Source organism: Adelges cooleyi, unplaced genomic scaffold (assembly GCF_023614345.1).
Source record: "Adelges cooleyi isolate 19-005CV unplaced genomic scaffold, UGA_ACOO_1.1 ACOO_flye_CR_arks_rails_tigmint_CR_PRNA_651, whole genome shotgun sequence".
Lineage (NCBI taxonomy): Eukaryota > Metazoa > Arthropoda > Insecta > Hemiptera > Adelgidae > Adelges > Adelges cooleyi.
In genome coordinates, this window is record NW_026096352.1 from 11184028 (window position 1) to 11205433 (window position 21406).

Sequence of the window (21406 nt, forward strand, 5' to 3'; positions counted from 1 at the left end):
TACTATTTACAACTATTTGTTTACCAGGAATTTAATGAGTTTGTACATTTTTTATGTTACCTTTTATAACAACACATTACCATATTATCTTTATAACGTAGGAATAAAATATGGGAAATTATAATATTGATTTCTAAGAATGTCAAACTTTAGGTTAATTAAAAATAAATTATTAAACACTTATTTTTACCAGCCAGTTGGTAAATTGTAAAATCGATGAGACTTTTTCTATTTATTTCACTGTTTCATAAAAGCCAAAAAAATATTTTTTGTTAGTCGCAATTTTAAACCTAAGATTATCTTATTTGTATCTACGATGTATTAATAAAATAATTGGGCTGTTATAAAATGGACACTATGATACAATGGTTAAAATTAAAAAATAATTTTTAAAAGATCCAACTCTTATAAACTCATAAAAAATTAACTATCGACACAAGTAATGTGTTTTTGTGAAAAGCCCTCAAGATGTTGTAAAAACCTATTGGTCAGTTTTTGGTATTTGACACACTTGCAGTTTTTGTAATTAAAATACAGATAAATATTTAAAAAAATGTTGTAGGCCTTTTTAAAAAAAAAAAAAACTGATTTGACTTAACACAACATATTAGATTATGCACATAAGCAAGTATGAACTTTTATCCCTTTCAATATTAAATTCGTATCTATTGTTCAATTTTAAATATAGATACAACTTAAAACAGGAATTTTCACCGATTGAATTATGCATTAACCCTGTTGACGTAGACGCTGCTTGGTTTAAAACATGTGTGATATGTACATTTTTTTGTCAGAGTAAGACGGAAAAATTATGTTTATTATAATTACACACGTATAGAGAGACATTTAAGAGTATGAAACCGTCCGTGTGTGTTTTATATAACAGTTTCGGCACTACAATATCACACTGTTACCTATACCTATTCATCATGGCAGTTATGGTAGCAACGTTACGCCACTATGGGTACACACTATGGGCCGTTTAATTATTGTTATTATATACCTACTATTTATTATTCGTTTTGTTCGATGTGGTGAAAAAATAAAAAAAACAAGAACTAGTCGTACCTATACGCTATGATGAGACAATAACGAATACTTAGGTGACAATAAGGCGACACGTGTTAGCACAGTTGTTGCGCTTCACGGTCGTTGGCGCGCGTGCCGTGGAAAAGCCGAGGGGTGGCGGAGGGAAATGATATATTTTTCGAAAAAAAATTATTTGTACAAGTGTTGATTCGTATAATTATAATACAAATGATACATGTATTCATTTTTTTTTTAACGTCTATGTGAAACGTTCAGTGATAATAATTATTGCACCCGGTAGCAGCTAGTGTTCGGCGGCCCTCGCACTAGTGCTGTGTTTCGGTTACCTATCCCTATCTAAGTATTTAGTCTTTAGGATGCGCATCCGATAAGCGCCAAGATAGAGATCTGTCGAATGTTGGACTGTTGAAACCGGCAAACAGGCGGCCGAGTTTAAGTTTGTTGGTGTTATTTACATTGACTTGCAATACTAAATAATACAGCCGGGACGATATGAACGAAGAAACGGCCACAGGAAACGATAACGAAAAGCCAGTCGTTCAAGTAATACTAATTTTATTCAATGGTTATTTTTTTTTATGTTGTTTCAACTAGAATATCTATTTAATTTTTCACACTTGACACGTCATTGCCCGAAGACTCTAATGATATGGCATCTCTGGTTTTATCATAAACAAATAATTCAGTTATATTATATTAAACGTAAGTCGAGTGTAATAGTAGTCTGAAAGTGTCTTATAGTGAACCCAATACGCTTTGAAATGACCAAAATGGATTTTTATAAATAATTAAATAATATATCTTTATACTACGAACTATTATCTACTTTATACTATTAATTCATCATTTATTTATTTCTATAAAATTTGCAATTGACTCATTTATTGGTTTTTGTCGATCTATTCAATTATCTATCGGGATCTATTTAGAATCGATTATGTTTAAATTCACTACTGAAATCTACTTCTCTTTACGTTTTAAGAAAATTTACACGTACTTCCTATAGTTTTTCTATTATGTGTCAATCAAACATAAACAAGGTGAAAAGACCCAGAAAAAAAACAATATTTGTTGAGCTTCCATTTTATTTTACTTATTGAATTTGACCTAAAAAATGTTAACATCCGTGTTAAGATGTTTTATTCCATTTAAGAAAAAAAAAGATAGATCATTAATAATTTAGTTGTATTAAATAAACAAGCTTTATCTTAGCTTATGCAAAAGCGTAATAAGAAAGAGTTTAAGAGGCCAGCTTATATATTTTCCAACACCTACATTTGATTTTTGTCTGGACGTCAAACTAAAATAAATAAACATCCCAATTTCGGTTTTTGGTTTCTTTTGTTCTCTTGGGAGTGACTATTTGTCAAGATAAATCTAGAGCGCTTATTTGTTCTGGTTTTCGAAATTCAAAATACATTATTTAATGAATATTTATTATCATATAAATATTACCTTTAAATATGATGATTCAACGGGTAATTTGCCAAATTTCTTTTTTTTAATTAAGCTATTGTTTTATACTTGCTAATTAAAAAGTATATTAAAACACAACTATTTCCTAGGAATTATAAGTATAATTGTAAGTTTTAACAATATAAACAATAAATCACCGATGAATGATGACTTATATCATACGAATATCCTAAAGCCTTTCGAGGCCTAAGACTAAATCGTAAATATGGCTTCTGTTCCCTACTGGCTACGCCCTTTCCCTTGATATATTTTAAATTGTTCCTTTACACGTTGACTAAACCTAAATCTTAAAGTATAAGTCAGTAGGCAGTAGATACTAGACTGTTTTTTTTTCACTTTTAGTTTTTCCTACAGATTACATTTTTAATTGTTAGTAGCTTATTTAAAAAAACATCCCTATAATTTCATATCCCTAGCTTAACTCTAAGTACTCTTGCATTTTGTTTTTTTTTTTGTATTTGATTAACATAGAACATTCTAATTTTTTATTTAACAAATTCTTAGTTTGAAAATTGATTCAAATTTTTTCGATTTAAAAAAAGATTCTTGAACATGAAACTTGAAAATATTTCTTTTGATATTCCGCGATTCATTTGCATTAACGAGTTATCAGTTATATCAGTTCCAATGGACTGTAACATGATAAAAACAATTTTTACCGTGAATATCAACAGAGTGATTTTGAAGTGTTGTATTTCAGCTTAAAGAATCTTTATTATACGAATTGTTTTTAAGTTAAAATTGTTATAATGTAAAATTAAAGCTTCCCGTGTTAATCAAATGTACAAAAAAAAATAATGCACGAGAAAGTACTTAAATTTAAGCTAGGGATTTGAAATTTTGGAGATTTCTTACTTGAATAGGTTATTATGAATTGGATGGGGGTGGAAAGGGGTAAACAAATCTTTTATAGACACAATCTAGTAGCCGTTGGTCTCGTGTACACTCAAATACAATCTAAACGAGATATTGTATTTTCCTGAGCCGTACCTACACGTCTTGAGACTAGTGGACTAATAATTACTGTTATTTATCCCCTATGGCAGCAGGAAAATGTCGCGGAGTTCATGGCCATGGACAAACCGCTGAACGAACCGTCGCATTGCGAGCAAGAATCCACAGTCAGGTCGATTGACTCGACGACCGTTTGCAACCTGAACAACGTGGTGCTGCCAGTTATCACCTACGAGTTTTCACAGGCCAACCATCATCATCATCAGCAACAGATAATAGACACAACCGGCATACACCCGACTACAATAGTGTACCACAGCTCCGGCGAACAGCACCAACAACAGTACACGCTACCGCCGCCGCCACCACCACCCCCACAGACTTCAACTATCAACTACGTGGTGTCCGAAGGTCGTACCAGAGTACGTTCGTACGAATCCGAAAAAGGTGTAATATCGCTTCTTATACAAGAGTAGTCAGTAGTATTATAGGTTATTTTATTGCTACACATAACCAGCTGACTAGAGGAACACGCGACAGGCACACAAAGTTTACCCATATAAACAACCCCTTAAAATGCATTACTACAAAGGTTCAGAGGAGATACCTAATACACCTACTATTGCTATATTAACGACCAAAGAGAAAAGGGGGACGTTAAACCGTTTGATACCGTCTATAAACAACACAAATTAAAGTAACATATTAATATTGAACCCATTAAAAGTGAAGAGGTGTAAGTTATACGCTCCATGTAAATTAAAAATTAATCAACATTTATTTTAACATTTAACCAGAAGAATCAGTGTGGTAATGCGCAAAAATAAAAATAAAAGTTCGCTGTGCCTATCGCCCCTCCAAGTACACTTTGAACGCTTATAACTATAAGAGTATTTATTCCAAAGCATTTATCGACAAGACAAAAATTAGACATTCCCATCACTAATAGGTAGTTAAAAACAATTAATTCACTTTTACGAAGAATCTTAGATTTTCAAAAAGTCTTTTTAGTAAAGTAATTATGCAATTTTTTTTAAGTAGGTAATATTTTAATGACTTAGACCACTTTACTTTTAACGCACTCTATTTTACTGGCAGACTTTAGGGTCATTCCTGGAAAAATTCTAGGCAAATTGTGAAAAAATTAAAATAGTATGGAAAAGTATTCGGCCATTTTGATGTCTAAAAACCATAAGCTTAAACAAAGCGATCGAACTAATTGCATAAATTGTTATGGACTATGGTATATTCGTTGATTATTAATATTTTGTTATTTGATACCTATTTATTACCGAGCCGGTTAAACGAAAACCAAGGCAAGTAATAATTTTAGGTTTATTTAATTAAATTATATATTTTTTTATACGTTCATTTATAGTTGTTAGAATAGTTAATAAACTTATCAGTGACATTCCATAATAGAGAAAAGCCAACAAAAAAATTAGCAGCGTACTGTACAGTTTATTGCTCATATATATATATATATATATATATATATTGAAGGTAATCTTGAACATTTAAAAGTGTACAAATATTCCAACAACATTCCACCTATCATAAGGATACTTGTTGTATTTATAGGTAATTCTGCGTTGTCTGATAATTGTAGGTACATAATGAAACTAAGAATATATCGGTAATTATCTTTATAACTTTTTTTTCTGCTAAGCAGGTATAATTTCCAAGCATTAAATAACCGAAGACCAACCTATTTAGGGACTACAGCTAAAATGTGTAGTTAAGACTACTGAGAATATTTTTTTTTTGAAATATTAAAGAACATGAGTGTTATAAATATAATCTTAGCTTATGAAGCGATAACCAAGTTTTATTGATGATAATAACATATTTTTAGCCATGGAAAATCAAATTATAATTTTATAAAATTGTCACGTTTGAATATTTCTTATATATTTGTATCTAATTAAAAAGCTATTTAGACTAAAAATCCATAGATAGGTAGAATCTATAACGCTACATAATTATAATAATAATCGTGAAGGCAAGCAAAAACCTCATCATTTTACTTTTTCAACAAAATATTCACTTTTAAAAGAAACATTAATATAATATAAAAGATTTAGTTTTTTTAATAATATTTGTTATACTGAAATTTCAGTAGAGTTGTGCATAACAAACACACAATGGTTTGTTTACTATTTATAAATAAATAGGTATAAAATATTGAGGTTAGATATTTTTTAGTACCTACTTTTCGATAAACACTAAACTAAGGACGAATAATTTTTCCACACAAGAAAATACAAGTTATAATAACATAAAACAAATTTATGTAATATGGTTGTTTACGTTTTTTCTTACAATTTACTTATGATGAATTGTTTTAATCATTTTTTTTTTGTTTTCTATGTTGTTATACCGATTTAATAACTACATAATACGTAGTTATTAAAAAATTTCAACAGGTAGGTACAATATTATTGTACCTACTGTGTTGTCTGATGAGCGTAGGGAGGTGAAACTCGTTTATTGATGTGTTAGTATTTAGTAACAAGGTCATGAGTATGTAATGCCAATTGTAATTGTCCATTAGGGTACCTACTCCTAAATCTATGAGGCATATGTAAATTTGTTTTATAAACACCAATTTAATAACCAAAATTCGATTTCAACGAACCGCTAAACTTGTATCGCTATCATTTCTATGAATTATTCATTACAAATTTCAGAATCTAGATATTCGTTTATTTTTAAGTACCTACATCGACCGTTTAAAAATATTATTATATTATCTAGAGTATAATAGTACAGTTAAAAAAAACTATATTGTATTACTTTTGTTTTAGTTACACATAAGGACTAGCAACTAAACTGTATAATATTATTTATTGTAAACTTAGCAAATTAATTATATAATTTTATCATTTTCAGATTACAAGAAATCGGCGTGTGACAGGGAACGGACGAGGATGCGCGACATGAACAAAGCGTTTGATTTACTAAGGAATAGGCTGCCCAAAAGTAAACCACCCGGCAAGAAGCTGTCTAAAATCGAATCGTTGAGGTTTGACAGTTATTATAATAACCAACAATATCTTATATTATCAATATCTTAATATTATTTCTTACAACTTAACGTACATTTTTTAGATACCCTATTCAGAGTTCAGTAGATTCCCCGATCCCGAGGTCTAATGGAATCGAAAATTGATCTACCGTTTTTTTTTCAATTCCATGGTATCAAAATTAATTTTCTCCTTACTGGTGGGTAGGGTTCTAAGCAAAGAAGTCCTCGTTTTGAGTCTGGTCATATTTGAATACAGTCATCCCTCAAATCTACTCTAAATGTATAAGGCCTGTAAAAATTTGAATGTGAACTCTCTTCTTTTAAGGAGAAAACTGGTTTAAGATGCTTTAAATATATGCATTTCCACTAATAGTAATGTTAAAAATGTTTAATTTATACACACTTAGTAAGTATGAAATTTTCAAAAATGTTAAAATGATATATTTTAATCCCTAAATATGAACTATGTCAAGCTTCTCGAACCAGTGTTCTCCTAAAAAGAAAAGTAAAAACTAAAACAGGGGGACTAAGGAATTGAACTACCTACCCATTTCTTTGTAGAAAGGCAAGGGAGCCCACAGGGAGGGGCAGGGGTGGGGCAACTCCTTTCCCTAGCTTCTCTGCAAGAAAATTAAATCTTGTATTCCAAATTTGCAAAATCCTCCTTAATATCTATTATAAAATCATAGGCACCCCTCTCCCTGAATGTTTACCTCCGGGCGCCCTTGTAGAAAGGTATTAGAGAATTTGTATGAACTGTACAGGATGTTAGGTATTACACGAATTCATTTTAAACAGTTGTTTGTGTCTTCTGTAAAATCTTATTTTTTTTTCGGACCCAAAAGCAGAATAATTATTTGAGAAACCGGTAGGTAGGCAAATACATTTTCGATTTCACTGGATCTCAGTAGTCGGTACCCTAAATATTTACACTACAAGAAACCCTATTAATTAACGCAATAAAATGTAGCTCATACCGCTGTATCTTTTATAACAGGATGGCCATCCGGTACATAAGACACTTACAAGCCATACTCGAATACGGACCCGAATACGAGACTAAGTTGTACACCGTGCCCTGTACACAATACTTGCCCCCGCCGACCTATTACGGATATCAGCCGCCGTACAATCAGTGGAATGCCGGCGATTTTGCTCCCATCATAAGTCATCAGTACTGAAACTATGATTCAAATTTCAAGACCCAACAACATATACCTACTATTAAGACACAATGTTTTTAGGAATGAATATAATATTAAAATTACCAATTAGTCATTGATAATTTATTACACAGATATAGCTTTTGTTTTTATACATTTATGTACTTATGCGCACCGATTGTGTATTGAAAAATTATCGTTGAAAACAGTTGTCCGTGTGTAATACTGTATCGTGCAAATTAATGAATCGGTGAGTGGAAGAACAATAATAAATATACAAGTATAAAAATTAAAACAAAACAAATTAAACCATATTGCATTGACCCTACATTATTCCCATTATGTCTGTTTATACTCACAGACAGATGTTAATATTTATTCTAATTATTAATTGTTGAAAAACGATATTGTTATTTCATTCACATCCGTTTAAACGTTAAAACTAAAAACTGTTCTATACGAATTTCCAGCTTAATTGTATTCACCCATTACGTCAGCTATACATAGTTATTGTATATTTTATTATTATTGAAACTCAATAAAAAATTAATTTTTGTAATATTCGACTTCTAATTTACTTCTATCCTAATAACGTTACCATTAGGTAATAATTGTAATCTATACGAGGTTCTAATTTTCTGATGTGATCTTTGGTTTTTCATTAATAATCGATAGTAATTTAAACACGGGTTAGAATAATTCAAATTATATAAAGAGGAAATTTTTAAAACAATCATAGACACAACTGTTAAGTGTCGAATTAGCATAACTACCAATTTGGGACCTTCAATTAATTTGAATTTAATCCCAATGTATGTATTTCTCACAAAATTATTTTTATTATTTTTACGGTGTTGCGTTAGACATTTAAGTTATACCTAATAATTTAAAAGTTGTTAATTATTTATGTGTTTTTCTTAAACGTAATAAATAATGTGTAACATTACCAATTGTGTGCGTTTTTACTGTTTTTAGATAAAAATTATACTGCTGTATTCTGAACAATTAATCCGAATGAATCGAAATACATAATTTGTTTTGTTGCTGAATTCGTATTAGATCCGATATCTGTTTTAGCATGATTGATGTAGAATTTGTAATTAATTCCGACAAAAAAATAAAAACTGGAAGACTTGGATTTTTCTTATTCTAAGTTCTTAGCAACAATAGAGGCGATTGAAAAAACAAAATTGGTCTACTAGAAAAAACCTGTGACCAGATTAGGATTTAGGGATATAATATTAGAAAATGATTTTGGTTTTTATTAAAAAAAAAAAAGGTTGTAAAATGTTAGGCATACATAGGAATATAGGATGTTTGTCGATTATAAAGAACTTTGATGCCCGAAAACATTGATTATAAAATGTATAATCATTGTCACAATAATCAACTGGTGTTAAGCAATACAGATTCAATCATTAATTTGTTAAAAATAAAATTTTTTTTATTTTTGAATTGGTATTATGTACATTTAAATTCTACTATTTATTGTGAAAAGTTTGTGATTTTACAAGTTGGCAAACATTTTGGATTTGGTACGCACAAAACTATTTTGATGCAAAATATTTAAATTTTTTTCTAAAGAAATGACTGTGATAGGCTAAATAAAAATAAAATAAAAAACAATAAGGAATTGTCATTATTGAATTAATAAATATACACTACTTTATTTTAGTTTAAGATTTTTTCAAAAATGCTCTACATTTACACCCTAATAAATGGGCGGGTAACGTCCTCCTAAGTAAAAACTAGAACCAAACTGGCAACTTTTGATTACTACCAAGTATAGATTTATTAAAAATTAAAGATTTATAAATAATTAAAGGAAAAAACAAAACATATTTTTCTAGTTAACACCACAGTGCACAACTTTAAATATATTTTTTACTGGTTAACTGATTTTCAAATAAAATCTGAATGCAAAAAATTCAATTATTTAAGATTCATACTTGGTTTATTCGGTAAATTAAAATATTCCAAGAAGAAATTTTACTTTTAAATTTACATATTTTATTGTTATATTAGTTACACATGAAAATGATTGAACAGTATGAGTCGTGTATAGGTACCTAATTCATGAACAATTTACCTTTAAACATACATACTAAAAAGCAGTGGCTAATTTTTTTGTACCAATTTATTTATTTCTCAATCTATTAATTATAAGTTAATATTTTGTGTGTAGTCGTAATCTATGGTTGGTATGACTGATTGCACAAATTTCAAAAAGATAATCAAGTACAAATGAACACCTAAATCTCTACCGCCTTCCGTCACAGTCTGGATTAGCTTTTTCATTATCTCTGCATGTCTGTAAAAACAAAATCAACATAGCTATTACATAGAACTGCCGAGCATGAAAACTAAAAGAATGACAGTTAAGTAAAGACACGATAGTATAATAAAACAAAACAATCTTGAATTTTAACTTTTTAGTATGTACACATACTTGCAAGGGTGTATAGAAGCCATTGGTGGACCAGGAATATGAGGATGAGATTCCATCGTCACAGTTTTTTTAGCATAATCTTGACTTACGTCTTCATACATCTCTTCAACGCTTAATGGCATTCGATTCTGAAAATAAATTGATGTAATAATTAATGAATAAAAAACCCGATTTAATCTGTTTGGATATGTGCATGGCTGTTGATATTCAATACAGAGCAGCGTGTAAAAGACCATAGTGGAACCAGCGAAGAACCTTAAAATCCGATGTAAGGCAAAGAAAAAAAAGATGTAAATGTTATAAAAATAATTATTAAAAAAGTTATCAGCTAAAAATAATGACTGCAGTCGATAACCAATTTTGGAAAAATACTTTTCGAGTTCTAAGCATTTATTTTTAATATACAAGGTATAATGTATTTAAGAATGATAAATTAAGTGCGGGCGAGTAGTGATATTTATTTGCGCGTACTATTTTTTTGCACTTCATTCTCCACCTTTACCGGATATCAAACAATTAGCATGGTTAAAAATGATCTTTTCATTAAAACTCTTCTATAAGTTAAGGTGTGTAAATTAAGTGTTTAAGTATCAATGAACAATTTTTTGAGCCTCAACAAAACTAGCCAATTCAATTGAGATATAAAAGAAATAAGTATATAGTTGGTGACATCAGTCACGTACCTAGACATAATAATTTGAGTTACTGAGGTAACATTCCAGATATCGGAAAAAAATCACCACACATTGCCTTATCCGAAACAAGCCAAAGCTATTGAATTAAGTATTATTACTATGTGATACAGTACATACTTCATTATACCCATAAAGCCATAATCTTGGTGTTTGATAAAATTTATCATAAGTAATGTGCAAATCGTATGTACGAGTCTTTAGAATTTCTTCAGAAGGTGAACACGATTCATATTTTTGAGCACTTTTCGCAGGGTAAATAACAGCCTTAAAAATGTATAAGTTATAATGTAATATATAATATTTTAATTATGTATATATAAATAAGTTTTATAAATTTATTATTATGGGAGTCATAAGTTCCATTACCGAATCGTCTTCCAACATTCCACTTTCTACAAATTTATCCATATCGATAGCATCACCTTCATCCTCATCATCATCATCAGAAGTATTATTTAAGTTGACTATATTTATATTTTCACTTTCCGAATGTCCAGAAATTTGATTACTTTGATTTTGACTTAATTTTTTCTCCTGAAAATATATTTATTTAAGTACTATTTTTTTAAAACAATACATAAAATGTTTGATGTATTATTTTTAATTAATTGCTTTGATAATGATTATACCCTTATTTGAGACATAAATTGTATAATAAATAAATAAATAAAAATATGTGCTTTAAAAAAATTAAATACATACTTTTCAAGACAATATATTTTTAGCATTAAGAATGGCATTTAAGAATCTAACATTGTGTTGTTTTTTTCAAACATTTTTTTTAACAAAAATAACTAGTTAATAATTTGTTTAATTACCATATGAGGGATATGAGATACATTTTCACTTGTCGGAGAAAGTGAAGAGTCTAAGTGAACAGTTTCAACCCAGCCCTCATTTCCATCTTCTGCCTCAACAATATTTTCTTGGACTTCACAATTTTCAATCTAATTATCGAAAAACTTTATAATCATTGTAGTTGAATGTTTTTATTTTAAAGAGTAATAGTGGTTACTTACTTGCTTACATCGTCGTAAACATGGTACATTTCTTGTTATCAGATATTGTTTACTTTTAGGTAAATACGATTTTGTCTTTGAATCATCTCCACTAGCCCATTCCCACGTCGGGCAAGTATGAACTAAGTGATCACCTGCTATAATAAATTCTTGTGGCGTCACAACACCAGTTTCTTTAAATTTTGATTCCTAAATAGGAAATATATTAAAACTTTTTATTACTGGTTATAATAGTTGAATAAAAATTCATTGCAATGGCATTAAACCTAAAATAGGTATCTAAATGTTTAACAAACTACAATTAGAAATGGGTAAGGTAACAATGATAATTAAAACAAATATGGTTGTATTGCCATAAGATGTTAATAAATGTTAATATGATTAAACATAATTTTGTTTTTTATCAAATACCCTCAAAAATAATTCAAAGTAATAATAATGATATGCAATAACCTTTAAGTAATCTAATTTGTTAAAACCAGCTCTTTTTCTTACCAGCTAGGCCGTAAATCTGAATTTTAATGTGTGTTAAATATTTTACGGAGGCTTTTTTGAAATATGTAATAATTTCTAAATATTTTGTTGCTATTAATATTAATGCAAATTTCTTCACAAAATACATTCATAAATTAAACATTTGCTATAGTTTATATGGAATGTCTTCATTTTGGCATATATCTGATCAAATTGTTAAAAAATATCTGAACAGATATTAAACATACTGTCAATCAGACAACAATTAAATTCACTTAAATATTTACAATTGACTTAATTTGCATTATATAAGTCGTAAGAAGGTGAAATTTATGATGTAAGAGGCTTTTTATTATTAACGGTTCTTAAGCCAGGTGCAACAAAATTACGAACAATCGTTATCGGCAGTACCTTTTTCAATAACACAATTGCAAACGTTTTTACCTGCTATCTCTCATGAAACATTGCTGTATGGATCTTATCGATGACTACATAATATTATAATTTATAACCAAAGTAAATCTTAAGTATTGATAATTTTCTACAAAATCACTATATTTGACAATATTGACACAGTATTTTTCGATATAATTTTGTTGTCATCATATGGTAAAATACACCGACTCTTACGTCATGAGTATAAACTTTCATTTGGTTAATGTTTATCACGAATGGTGATCAGTTGAATATTATGTAATTTTGTTATTTTAAAATGTATTTTGTATAATTATAAATATTTAAAATTCCCTAACAGGGTAGTACTTTAAATTGTCAAGAAATAAAAAACGAATAAAATATATATTTTACCATTTAAGTTTCAAAAGTGGATATAAAAATAACTAATTTAGAAGGGGGTAGAACTATAAAGATTTGTGAAAAATTTAGATTACATTGTGCATTGTTGGATGAATCACTTTAAAAAAATCATCCTACTTATATAATATAAAAGTTTTGGCTTATTTTGGCCAAAAAAGTGGCACCTATTATTGTTATACGATTTGACAACATTGCACGAAAAATTGTTCACAATTGTTTGATTTTTGGATATAAAATGGTTTTTCTTTGAGCTTCCGACAATCAATGGTAATTGTGTTGTGAAAAAGGTAAAACATTTGCAATCATGTACCACCTAAATTAGCAGCCCTATTTTTTTTTTTAATGAAATCGTACTCTGAGTATATTTAATTTCACATTACCTGAACATACAAGGTGAATACATTATGCCTTTTAAGCTTGCTAAACACCCACTCAACTTATACAGGAAATGAACCATTTAAACAACTACAATATAATATACCTCAAGAAGAATAGAAATATCTTTAGATAAAGTACCACTACGTCAATACAAATGTCTAAATAGAATAGGTGAATTTTATTTCAATTGAGAGCAGTATTATTAGTGGAAAATCGAAACAAATTTTGTTACTTTTAAGACAGGAGTCAGGTATTCTGCAACTCCCAAGGCTGTTCCCTTAACACTGTTTATAACGTTTTGCATAGCTTTAAATTACAAAAATTTATCTACAAAATGTTAACACTATAAACTACTAATTTAGGCACAAAATTCAAAGAGAATTTTGGTTTCAACACTACGTACTACGCCACAATATGGAATAATAAAAAAACGACTTATAGTTTAACGTTTATTTTCACAAAAAAAAAATTGTTATATTATGCACGTTAACGTTATTGTTTAGTAAATAGTAAATGCATAAATTGTAATTTTAATCCGAGATAAGAATATTCGTGTTAACGATATTGATAAGAGAAACGACGACAATCGGTATACTATAAACACTTTTTATTCTGTAATGACTCATGAGATTTGTAATTGTATAAAATAATTACAATAATAATAAGCTGCGCAATAGTATAATATTGTTGAGTGGCTTATTAACGGAATAATATCAGTTCATTAGCAAACAATAAAAATGTCTGCAAGGTTATAGTAATGTGGGTAATGGGTATTCCGTATTCGAGTCAAGGCAAAATTGGTTAACTCACCGTTTCTCACCACAAGGTACGTCTACAAGACGACATAAATTCATCTTTTAACTACTTCCAATACGGGCGAACGTAAAACCAGCAACATTAACATACCTGTTATGATAAGGTACCCATTAATTGAACAAAATAAATGTCAACAATTAAGAATAATCTAAAAACTATAAATTATAATTATTTCAATTAGGTATAAATATTTCAGAACAACTCTTAAATCGAAAAATGATTAGTCTGATTAACAATTATTTTTAATTCGTTTAAACTCACTGTTAAGCCTTTTGGAGTATTCTCTTTTATGTTGTATAATATGTCTCATTTGTGGATAATTAAGTATTTAAAATAATAATATTATTATTTATCAATTATGTGAACGATTGCAAACACTCGAAGATCAATTTAGGGAAACAAGAAAGTATTATAATATAAACTTTTCCTTCGAGTTACAAACAAAAAATTAAATAAGTATAAAATATAAATAACTGAAGTTATCGGTTTTCAAAAATAAATCATTTGAACTACATATAATTTGACTAAAAACAAAAATACAATTGGCTAATAAAGGTTTTAACAATTTTATAAAAATAAAGTTTCTTCCTGGAACTACTAGTTTTTTATTGTATTTTTCTTCAATATTGTACAACTTTTTTTCGACATTTCCCCCCCTCCCCCAGTTTTACTATTTTTTTTTAAATATTTAATACTACAAAAGCTCTTCAATTTTTCGAGAAAAAAAATGTATATCTAGTTTTTTTCTTCTATAAACCTATTCATTTAAACAACTATAAACTCAACAAATAATTTAACCACATTTTTTAAAAAACAGCAGTTATTTTGGGGGTAGGGGGAAGTACTAAGTAGTACGTTTGGATCTTCTGCTGCTTGGTTACTCGTCACTGTTAATAGGTGTTTTTGTATTTTTTAATTAATTTGACAATTTTGTTCCGTACAGTTAAGCTAGAGATTAATTATCATTATTGAAAATCAGAAAGCCAATTATTATTAACACTATTTTTTATTAACAATATATAATATAATGATAATGTGTGATATAAGATTTAAAGGAAAATAAATATATGGTGACAATAAACACAAATAATGTGGGGATGTTGTTTCTTCCCAGTCCCCTTCCCAAAGGAAGTCCGTTTTATAATTATTGTATGCACTTTAATATAAATATAATATGGTGAATATAATTAAACATAATTCAATGTGAGAAATTTTAAAATAAATAAAATAAATGGTATTAATACAATCAGGTAATATAAAAATTGAACTTAAATATATGAAAACAAAAAGTATGAAATTATTAAATCTCTTTTTTTAATACAAATTATAATAACTAGTAAATATGGACACGTTAGTAATAATTTGGTAATGATAATAAAAATAATAATAATTAACAATCGTCAAGACTGTACTGATTCACTATTGTTTTCGCAGTCTTTTCGTTTAAACATGGCTAATAACCGAGGACACCTGGGACATTTGGGTATTTTGCGAGACGCAAAACATTTTAAATGATAACATGACCCACAATCTTCGCATTTGGTTACTTTTCTAAAGTCCCACGGAAACAGTACTTCATCTTTTTTACATATCTCACATCCAAAACCTCTTGCTTGGCACAACTGAAATAAACAAAATTCACATTGAAACAATCTTAATTAAGTCCTGGTTAGATTAGGTTCATTTTTGTTTACACACAATGATTATTATGAAAATATAATTATTTATATTAAAATAGTTTTTGCAGTATTAGAGTGTGGTAAAAATATTAAGTCAAAAAAATTTGATTTGTTCTTAAAATATCACAAAGCCATTGCTTTAATAAACTACAATATTTAAGCCATGATCGAACCAAGGTATCATTTATCCCGTTCACCTTAATTTATAAACTTTACAACGAATTGTCTAAGTTCTAACCTGACAATTAATCACATGTTTGTTACAAGTGATAATGATGTTCTGTAACTTTTTGCTAAGATCTCCGTTTTTAACATCTAACATATTTTGTATTGAATAAAGATCTGGTTCATGTATTAAATGAGGTTCCAAGTCGTTGAGGAGTTCTCTTAGTCTGCACGAAAATATAGTTTTAAATAAGGCTTATTAGATTAAGAAGTGCAGAGTTTGCTTACTTATTAGCGTATCTACATAAAAATATGAAGTCCCTAATATAGGACAACTGTTGTCTGTACGATCGTACTCTGTTAAGTCCACGAGCACGTTTGTATAGATCTCTGTTTAAATCAGCTATATTAAATAATGGATCAACCAACAGTTGTTCGAGTAGAGTAAACGAAAAACATGATACTGGATACCTAAAATATAGAATTAATTGTATAAAAAAAAAAATAATGTAAACAACATAATAAATACTTTGAAAAATCCCATTTAGATATGATTCGACCGGGAATTAATGCAGTTTTATCAATGTGACACCCTGTACAAAAATATCGACCTAGGTAAAAACAATATCGAAACTTTGATGCGTATTTGACATCCACTTTCATACTGCATCCAGCGCATCGATAACCCTGTTGTTCCATCACCTGTTTTCTACTGCAAGTTGTAATATATAATATAAATTATATGCATAAGCCATTTTAGAAAATAGTGGAGCAAATATACAAATTCAATAATAATTGTGTCCTTACATGGGAGGTGGATGAGCGGTAAATATAATTTGTGGTCGCGGTGGTGCCCAATACGATGTTCCTCGTAAACTAGATGTTTTCAGATCTTCCGGTTCATAAGGATTTACAGGCCAACTCGATGGTAAAGGTAATATCTATGTGAATGAATAAGTATACAGGTATATTATTCATGTTTAAACGAGATTATACATTTCTAGTTAATTTAAATTTACTTTTTGCGCGACTTCGTTTTCTGATATAAGCCATTGAATATTACAATCAGTGGGTGTATTTTTATGATTAAACTGACGAATTAACGACCGAGCTACACTTTCTGCCGTGAACCCTGAGCACATACTCGGCGATCTTAAATCCATGTTTGAATACAATGAGCTCACAGAAGAATTGCACACTGAAATTTTTGAAGAACAGTCTGCACTTTCATTATCAATGTCGAGATCGTCTGTATCATCAGTAGTAGACAAGCTTGACGTGGTTGAGCAATACGATGAAGTCAGTGAACTTATTGTATAATCAGTGGTTGTGGCTAGAAAAAGCATAGAACAATTAAATAACAGAAAATTTTTATTAAAAAAATTGATCCACAAGAAATGTGTCTGAAATAGTCTTTATAAAACAATTAGTAGAAAATAAAATTATATAACAAAGCATAGCCAGGTACAACTGGGACGTGTCTTAGGGAAGTGTAACTAAACATGATAGTTATTCACAAAAGAACTCTCTCTCTTTATCACTGAACAGAATAATATATCTACTATCGGTCAAATTTTCAAAACTCAAGTCTAAAAACTACTTAACAAAAAAAAAATTTTACCATTTTTTTTTTTTACTGTTTATTTAAAGAATATTTTAAATTTGACTTTTTTCAGAAGGATAGTTTTATTGCCGTATTAAAATGTTAAAACACGTATACGTTTGTAAGGAGTTTTTCTCAATTGTAAAATGGAAGTAGTGGCCTTACAATAATTTGGCCTGATAAAGTACTTTTGATGAACAGTTTTTAATCTATACATTGACTACATGAAGAAATTGACCCAGTTGTTAAAAAACTATCGTTGGTAGTAAATAAAAAAAAAGACGAAAAACTAACTTTTACAGGTCTGCATCAAAACTATAAATGTGTTCTTGAGTTATTGTAAATAAAACTGTACTTTTATAGTAGTTACAAATAATTAATACTTAAAGTAAGGTGTAAACTTTTTAGGTAAATAATGTAAGTCATACATTCACTACAACAATCAATTGTCGATGTAAGCACAGGCAACTTTATAAGTTCGTATTGTTTTTGCCTCCGCCGTGAACAAATTTTTTGTTTTAGGCGTTTTATTTCTTCATCACTTTCATCAATAATTTCATTATTTAAATTGAGTTTTTGATTGCATTTTATCTGAAAACAAATACAAATACAGTAAAAATATAGTATTTATTATATTATATACGTTCTAAAATAATTACTATGTAAAATACTTGTACTGAAATAATAAGGGTCAATATTTTATTTTAATTAATGGATAATATTTGAGAATTATTTGGCAAAATTAATTAAAAACAACTTCATACCGAGCAATTTTGGCAAATGAAAATTGGCTAAGCAAGGATTAAATTAAAATAGGATTTTTAATGTACAAGTCTAGTAAAATAGGTGTATTCAATTTTTATTGGTTATAAATCTCTGCTTATCATTAGTTCATAATTTCAAGAAAAACATAGTTACATAAAAAACTATTACAAAATAAACTTAATAATAAAAAAATATATATGTACATAGAATACTAACTTGTTCAATAGTTCCAATAATGACTTCAGAAATATTAAAATGTGCATTTTCTCGATTGAGTTCAGCATTAGCCTGAACAAACTGTCCAGATGATAAAAACTTGAACAGATCTTGACCAGGAAAATATTGAGGAAGTAATCCAGGAGATTCCAAATACTTGGGTGGTATTTCATCATACGGAATCAACGTTCGGGATCCATCAGAGTTTTTACTTTTATCATCGTCATCATCAGACTCGTCTAATGTTCTCAAAGGTAACGTAAACTTTGCTCTGCGCTTTTTTCGTTTAGGCAAGTTATTATAGTTGTACAATATACCTTCATTCGACAACTGATATTTATTAAACTCAACGTTTTCATTAACAAGCTGTTCATAATTAACATCCAATAGCTTTGACTGTAACACTTCCGAGCTGTAAATTGATGAATCAGAATCGGACAAATCCGATAGTGACTCTGGTACTCGAACCATGTTATCATAGCTGTACGATCGCTTAATAGTTTTTGACTGTTTGTAACTTTTAGAAAGGTTAGGACAACTTTTATAAAAAAATTTTCTACAAAAATAATTGTTTTCTGATAAATTACTAAAATAATTATTTTCTGATAAATTACTAAAATTAATATTTTTATTATAATCATTAAATGGAGTGGGAAAATTTGTTTTTTCTCTCTTAGAATTCTTTAATGACTCCAGTCGTTTCTTTTTAAATGATGATTTTGGTAAAGTGGTACAATGACCAGTCGATTGTGATCGATTTAAATACTGAAAAAATATTTTCATTAGGATAAAATTCTTAAAATAATTTTTCCAAACGTACCAACTTTGGATCAATTTCTAATAATAATGATGGCTGACTTAACTCGACCGCTTTAAGGCACAACAATGCAGCATCACTATAAGGTTTTTGACAAAAAAATGCTTCATGCTTATAAAATTTGTACAAATGTTTTTTGTCAGACAACAGCCAACCCAACTTCTCTGATAATGTATGATTTTCAAGGCTAAAAATAATTAATCATACTTTTTGTGTTAATTTGATGGCAATTGATGAGAGAAAAGACGACCCATCCCTCATTCAACTTTTGGAATAAATAAAAAGTACTAGTTGTCATTACAAAAAAAAAATGCTTAACTAGGTATTATGCTAAAACAAATACAACACTGGTGTTATTATAGCTAACATCAAACATTATTATTTCATAAATAGTATTACCTCCTATAAATCCATAATGATGATTTATTTGAAAAAGCATTTCCTGTGACTGAATGCTTAAAGAATGAATTTGTTGTTTCAGACATTGGGTACAACCAGTTTAATCCTTGTATAAATTGCCAAATACAATCATCATTCTATAACAAAAACATTTACCTTAATCAGCAATATTCGAATATAATATAAGCAAACTGTATTTTATATTATAATGTTTACCCATTTCAGCATATTAGAACAAAAAGTAAATTATTTTTTTAAGCAAATATAGCAGCATTAAAACACATGCTAAAATGTATTAAATAGGGTATATTATTTAAGTATTATAAAATTAGAGTATGGAAATTGGTCAAAAAAATATTGTCACCCAAATAAAAAACAATTTAGATCGGTAAAAATATCACAATGCCTACGAATAATATTATTACTTACTTTTGTATCTATTGATACACACCCATGTTTAAATATATTCATAATATTTGAATGTAGGCGGTTCAGACCGCCACAAACTTCCCAAGTATTGGTTTGACTGGACATAGACAAACATTCTACAGTTGACTTTAAATTATCCAACAACTGTGGTATTTCTTCCATTTATAAAATATATATATTTGATTTTCATATGAAAACACAAATTGATTATCTGTAAAATAATACGTAATGTATTGTTTAGCGTGTGACGGAAATATTTTTATTTCACTGACGACTTACATGATTTTAATAATAATTGTTTAAAATATCAATGTATTATTTTAGTAGATTACTAGTTTTGCTTTAGTAATAACAATTTAGTTGATAAATAAGTTTAGATACAAAAATAAATATTATCTTTTATAAACTATAGTCGGTTTAACAAAAACAAGAAACCGTAAAATAAAATTGAAACTTTAAAATTTAATTCTGGTTTTCTTCTTGTGCGTAATAAGCGAAGTATACATTTTTGTGAAATAAATTAATGGATCACATGAATGAATAGAAATATTTCATACTATTAATTTAAGTTATTACTTATTAATGAATAATATCATACAGCAATTCATTGATAACACGGTTATCAAGCATTTCGGTGATAAAACAGTTGTTCCAATTTACATCAACACCTACTTACGTTGTTTTCAGAAAATTCGGTAATTTATTCTTGCTTATAAAATAAAGATAATATTATATTCTTAAGCTAGGTTATTAAAAATTCGCTGAACTACGGGAGGGGGTTGCTACCCCATTTTTTTTTTATTGTATAAGTAAACAGCAGAGAACGAAGCCGCCCACGGATCCACGCCTCCGTTCTATTGCCAAGACGTTTTGTTATGTAAATACTATGTACCTACAAAATATCATACTTTTATAGGTTTCATGTTTTTCTCATCTGTTTTAGTTTGGCTTAACATTTAAGTATACATTTACCCATAATTTTAGTATCGTTGTACCATTGAGACATTGAGTATAT

General features: G+C 28.7%; 3 protein-coding genes across 5 annotated transcripts; 1 reads left to right on the forward strand and 2 right to left on the reverse strand.

Moving 5' to 3' along the window:
- The first annotated feature begins 1310 nt into the window (after positions 1-1310).
- Positions 1311-8543, forward strand: LOC126844433 (uncharacterized). Of its 2 annotated transcripts, none has more exons than XM_050582625.1 (4): positions 1311-1593; positions 3573-3927; positions 6373-6505; positions 7506-8543. In XM_050582625.1, the coding sequence occupies exons 1-4, from the start codon at positions 1543-1545 to the stop codon at positions 7687-7689; spliced, it is 723 nt and encodes a 240-aa protein (XP_050438582.1). In that variant the 5' UTR covers positions 1311-1542; the 3' UTR covers positions 7690-8543. The 2 variants fall into 2 exon arrangements, with proteins under 2 accessions (XP_050438582.1, XP_050438583.1); XM_050582626.1 differs by having other exon boundaries at positions 3576-3927.
- A 1247-nt stretch (positions 8544-9790) lies between these two features.
- LOC126844295 (ubiquitin-like-conjugating enzyme ATG3) lies at positions 9791-14008 on the reverse strand. Its single transcript, XM_050582381.1, has 7 exons — positions 13735-14008; positions 11835-12023; positions 11634-11762; positions 11182-11349; positions 10933-11079; positions 10121-10248; positions 9791-9982 (listed from the first exon to the last, which is right to left on the reverse strand). The coding sequence occupies exons 1-7, from the start codon at positions 13804-13806 to the stop codon at positions 9832-9834; spliced, it is 984 nt and encodes a 327-aa protein (XP_050438338.1). The 5' UTR covers positions 13807-14008; the 3' UTR covers positions 9791-9831.
- Positions 14009-15336: 1328 nt separating this feature from the next.
- On the reverse strand, positions 15337-20868 carry LOC126844252 (run domain Beclin-1-interacting and cysteine-rich domain-containing protein). 2 transcript variants are annotated; one of them, XM_050582287.1, is made up of 12 exons: positions 20671-20868; positions 20392-20602; positions 19963-20099; positions 19567-19750; positions 18747-19511; positions 18194-18356; positions 17182-17495; positions 16970-17103; positions 16692-16874; positions 16451-16633; positions 16236-16389; positions 15337-15940 (listed from the first exon to the last, which is right to left on the reverse strand). In XM_050582287.1, the coding sequence occupies exons 2-12, from the start codon at positions 20551-20553 to the stop codon at positions 15719-15721; spliced, it is 2601 nt and encodes an 866-aa protein (XP_050438244.1). In that variant the 5' UTR covers positions 20554-20602; positions 20671-20868; the 3' UTR covers positions 15337-15718. The 2 variants fall into 2 exon arrangements, with proteins under 2 accessions (XP_050438244.1, XP_050438245.1); XM_050582288.1 differs by lacking the exon at positions 20671-20868 and having other exon boundaries at positions 20414-20529.
- Between the last annotated feature and the right edge of the window lie 538 nt (positions 20869-21406).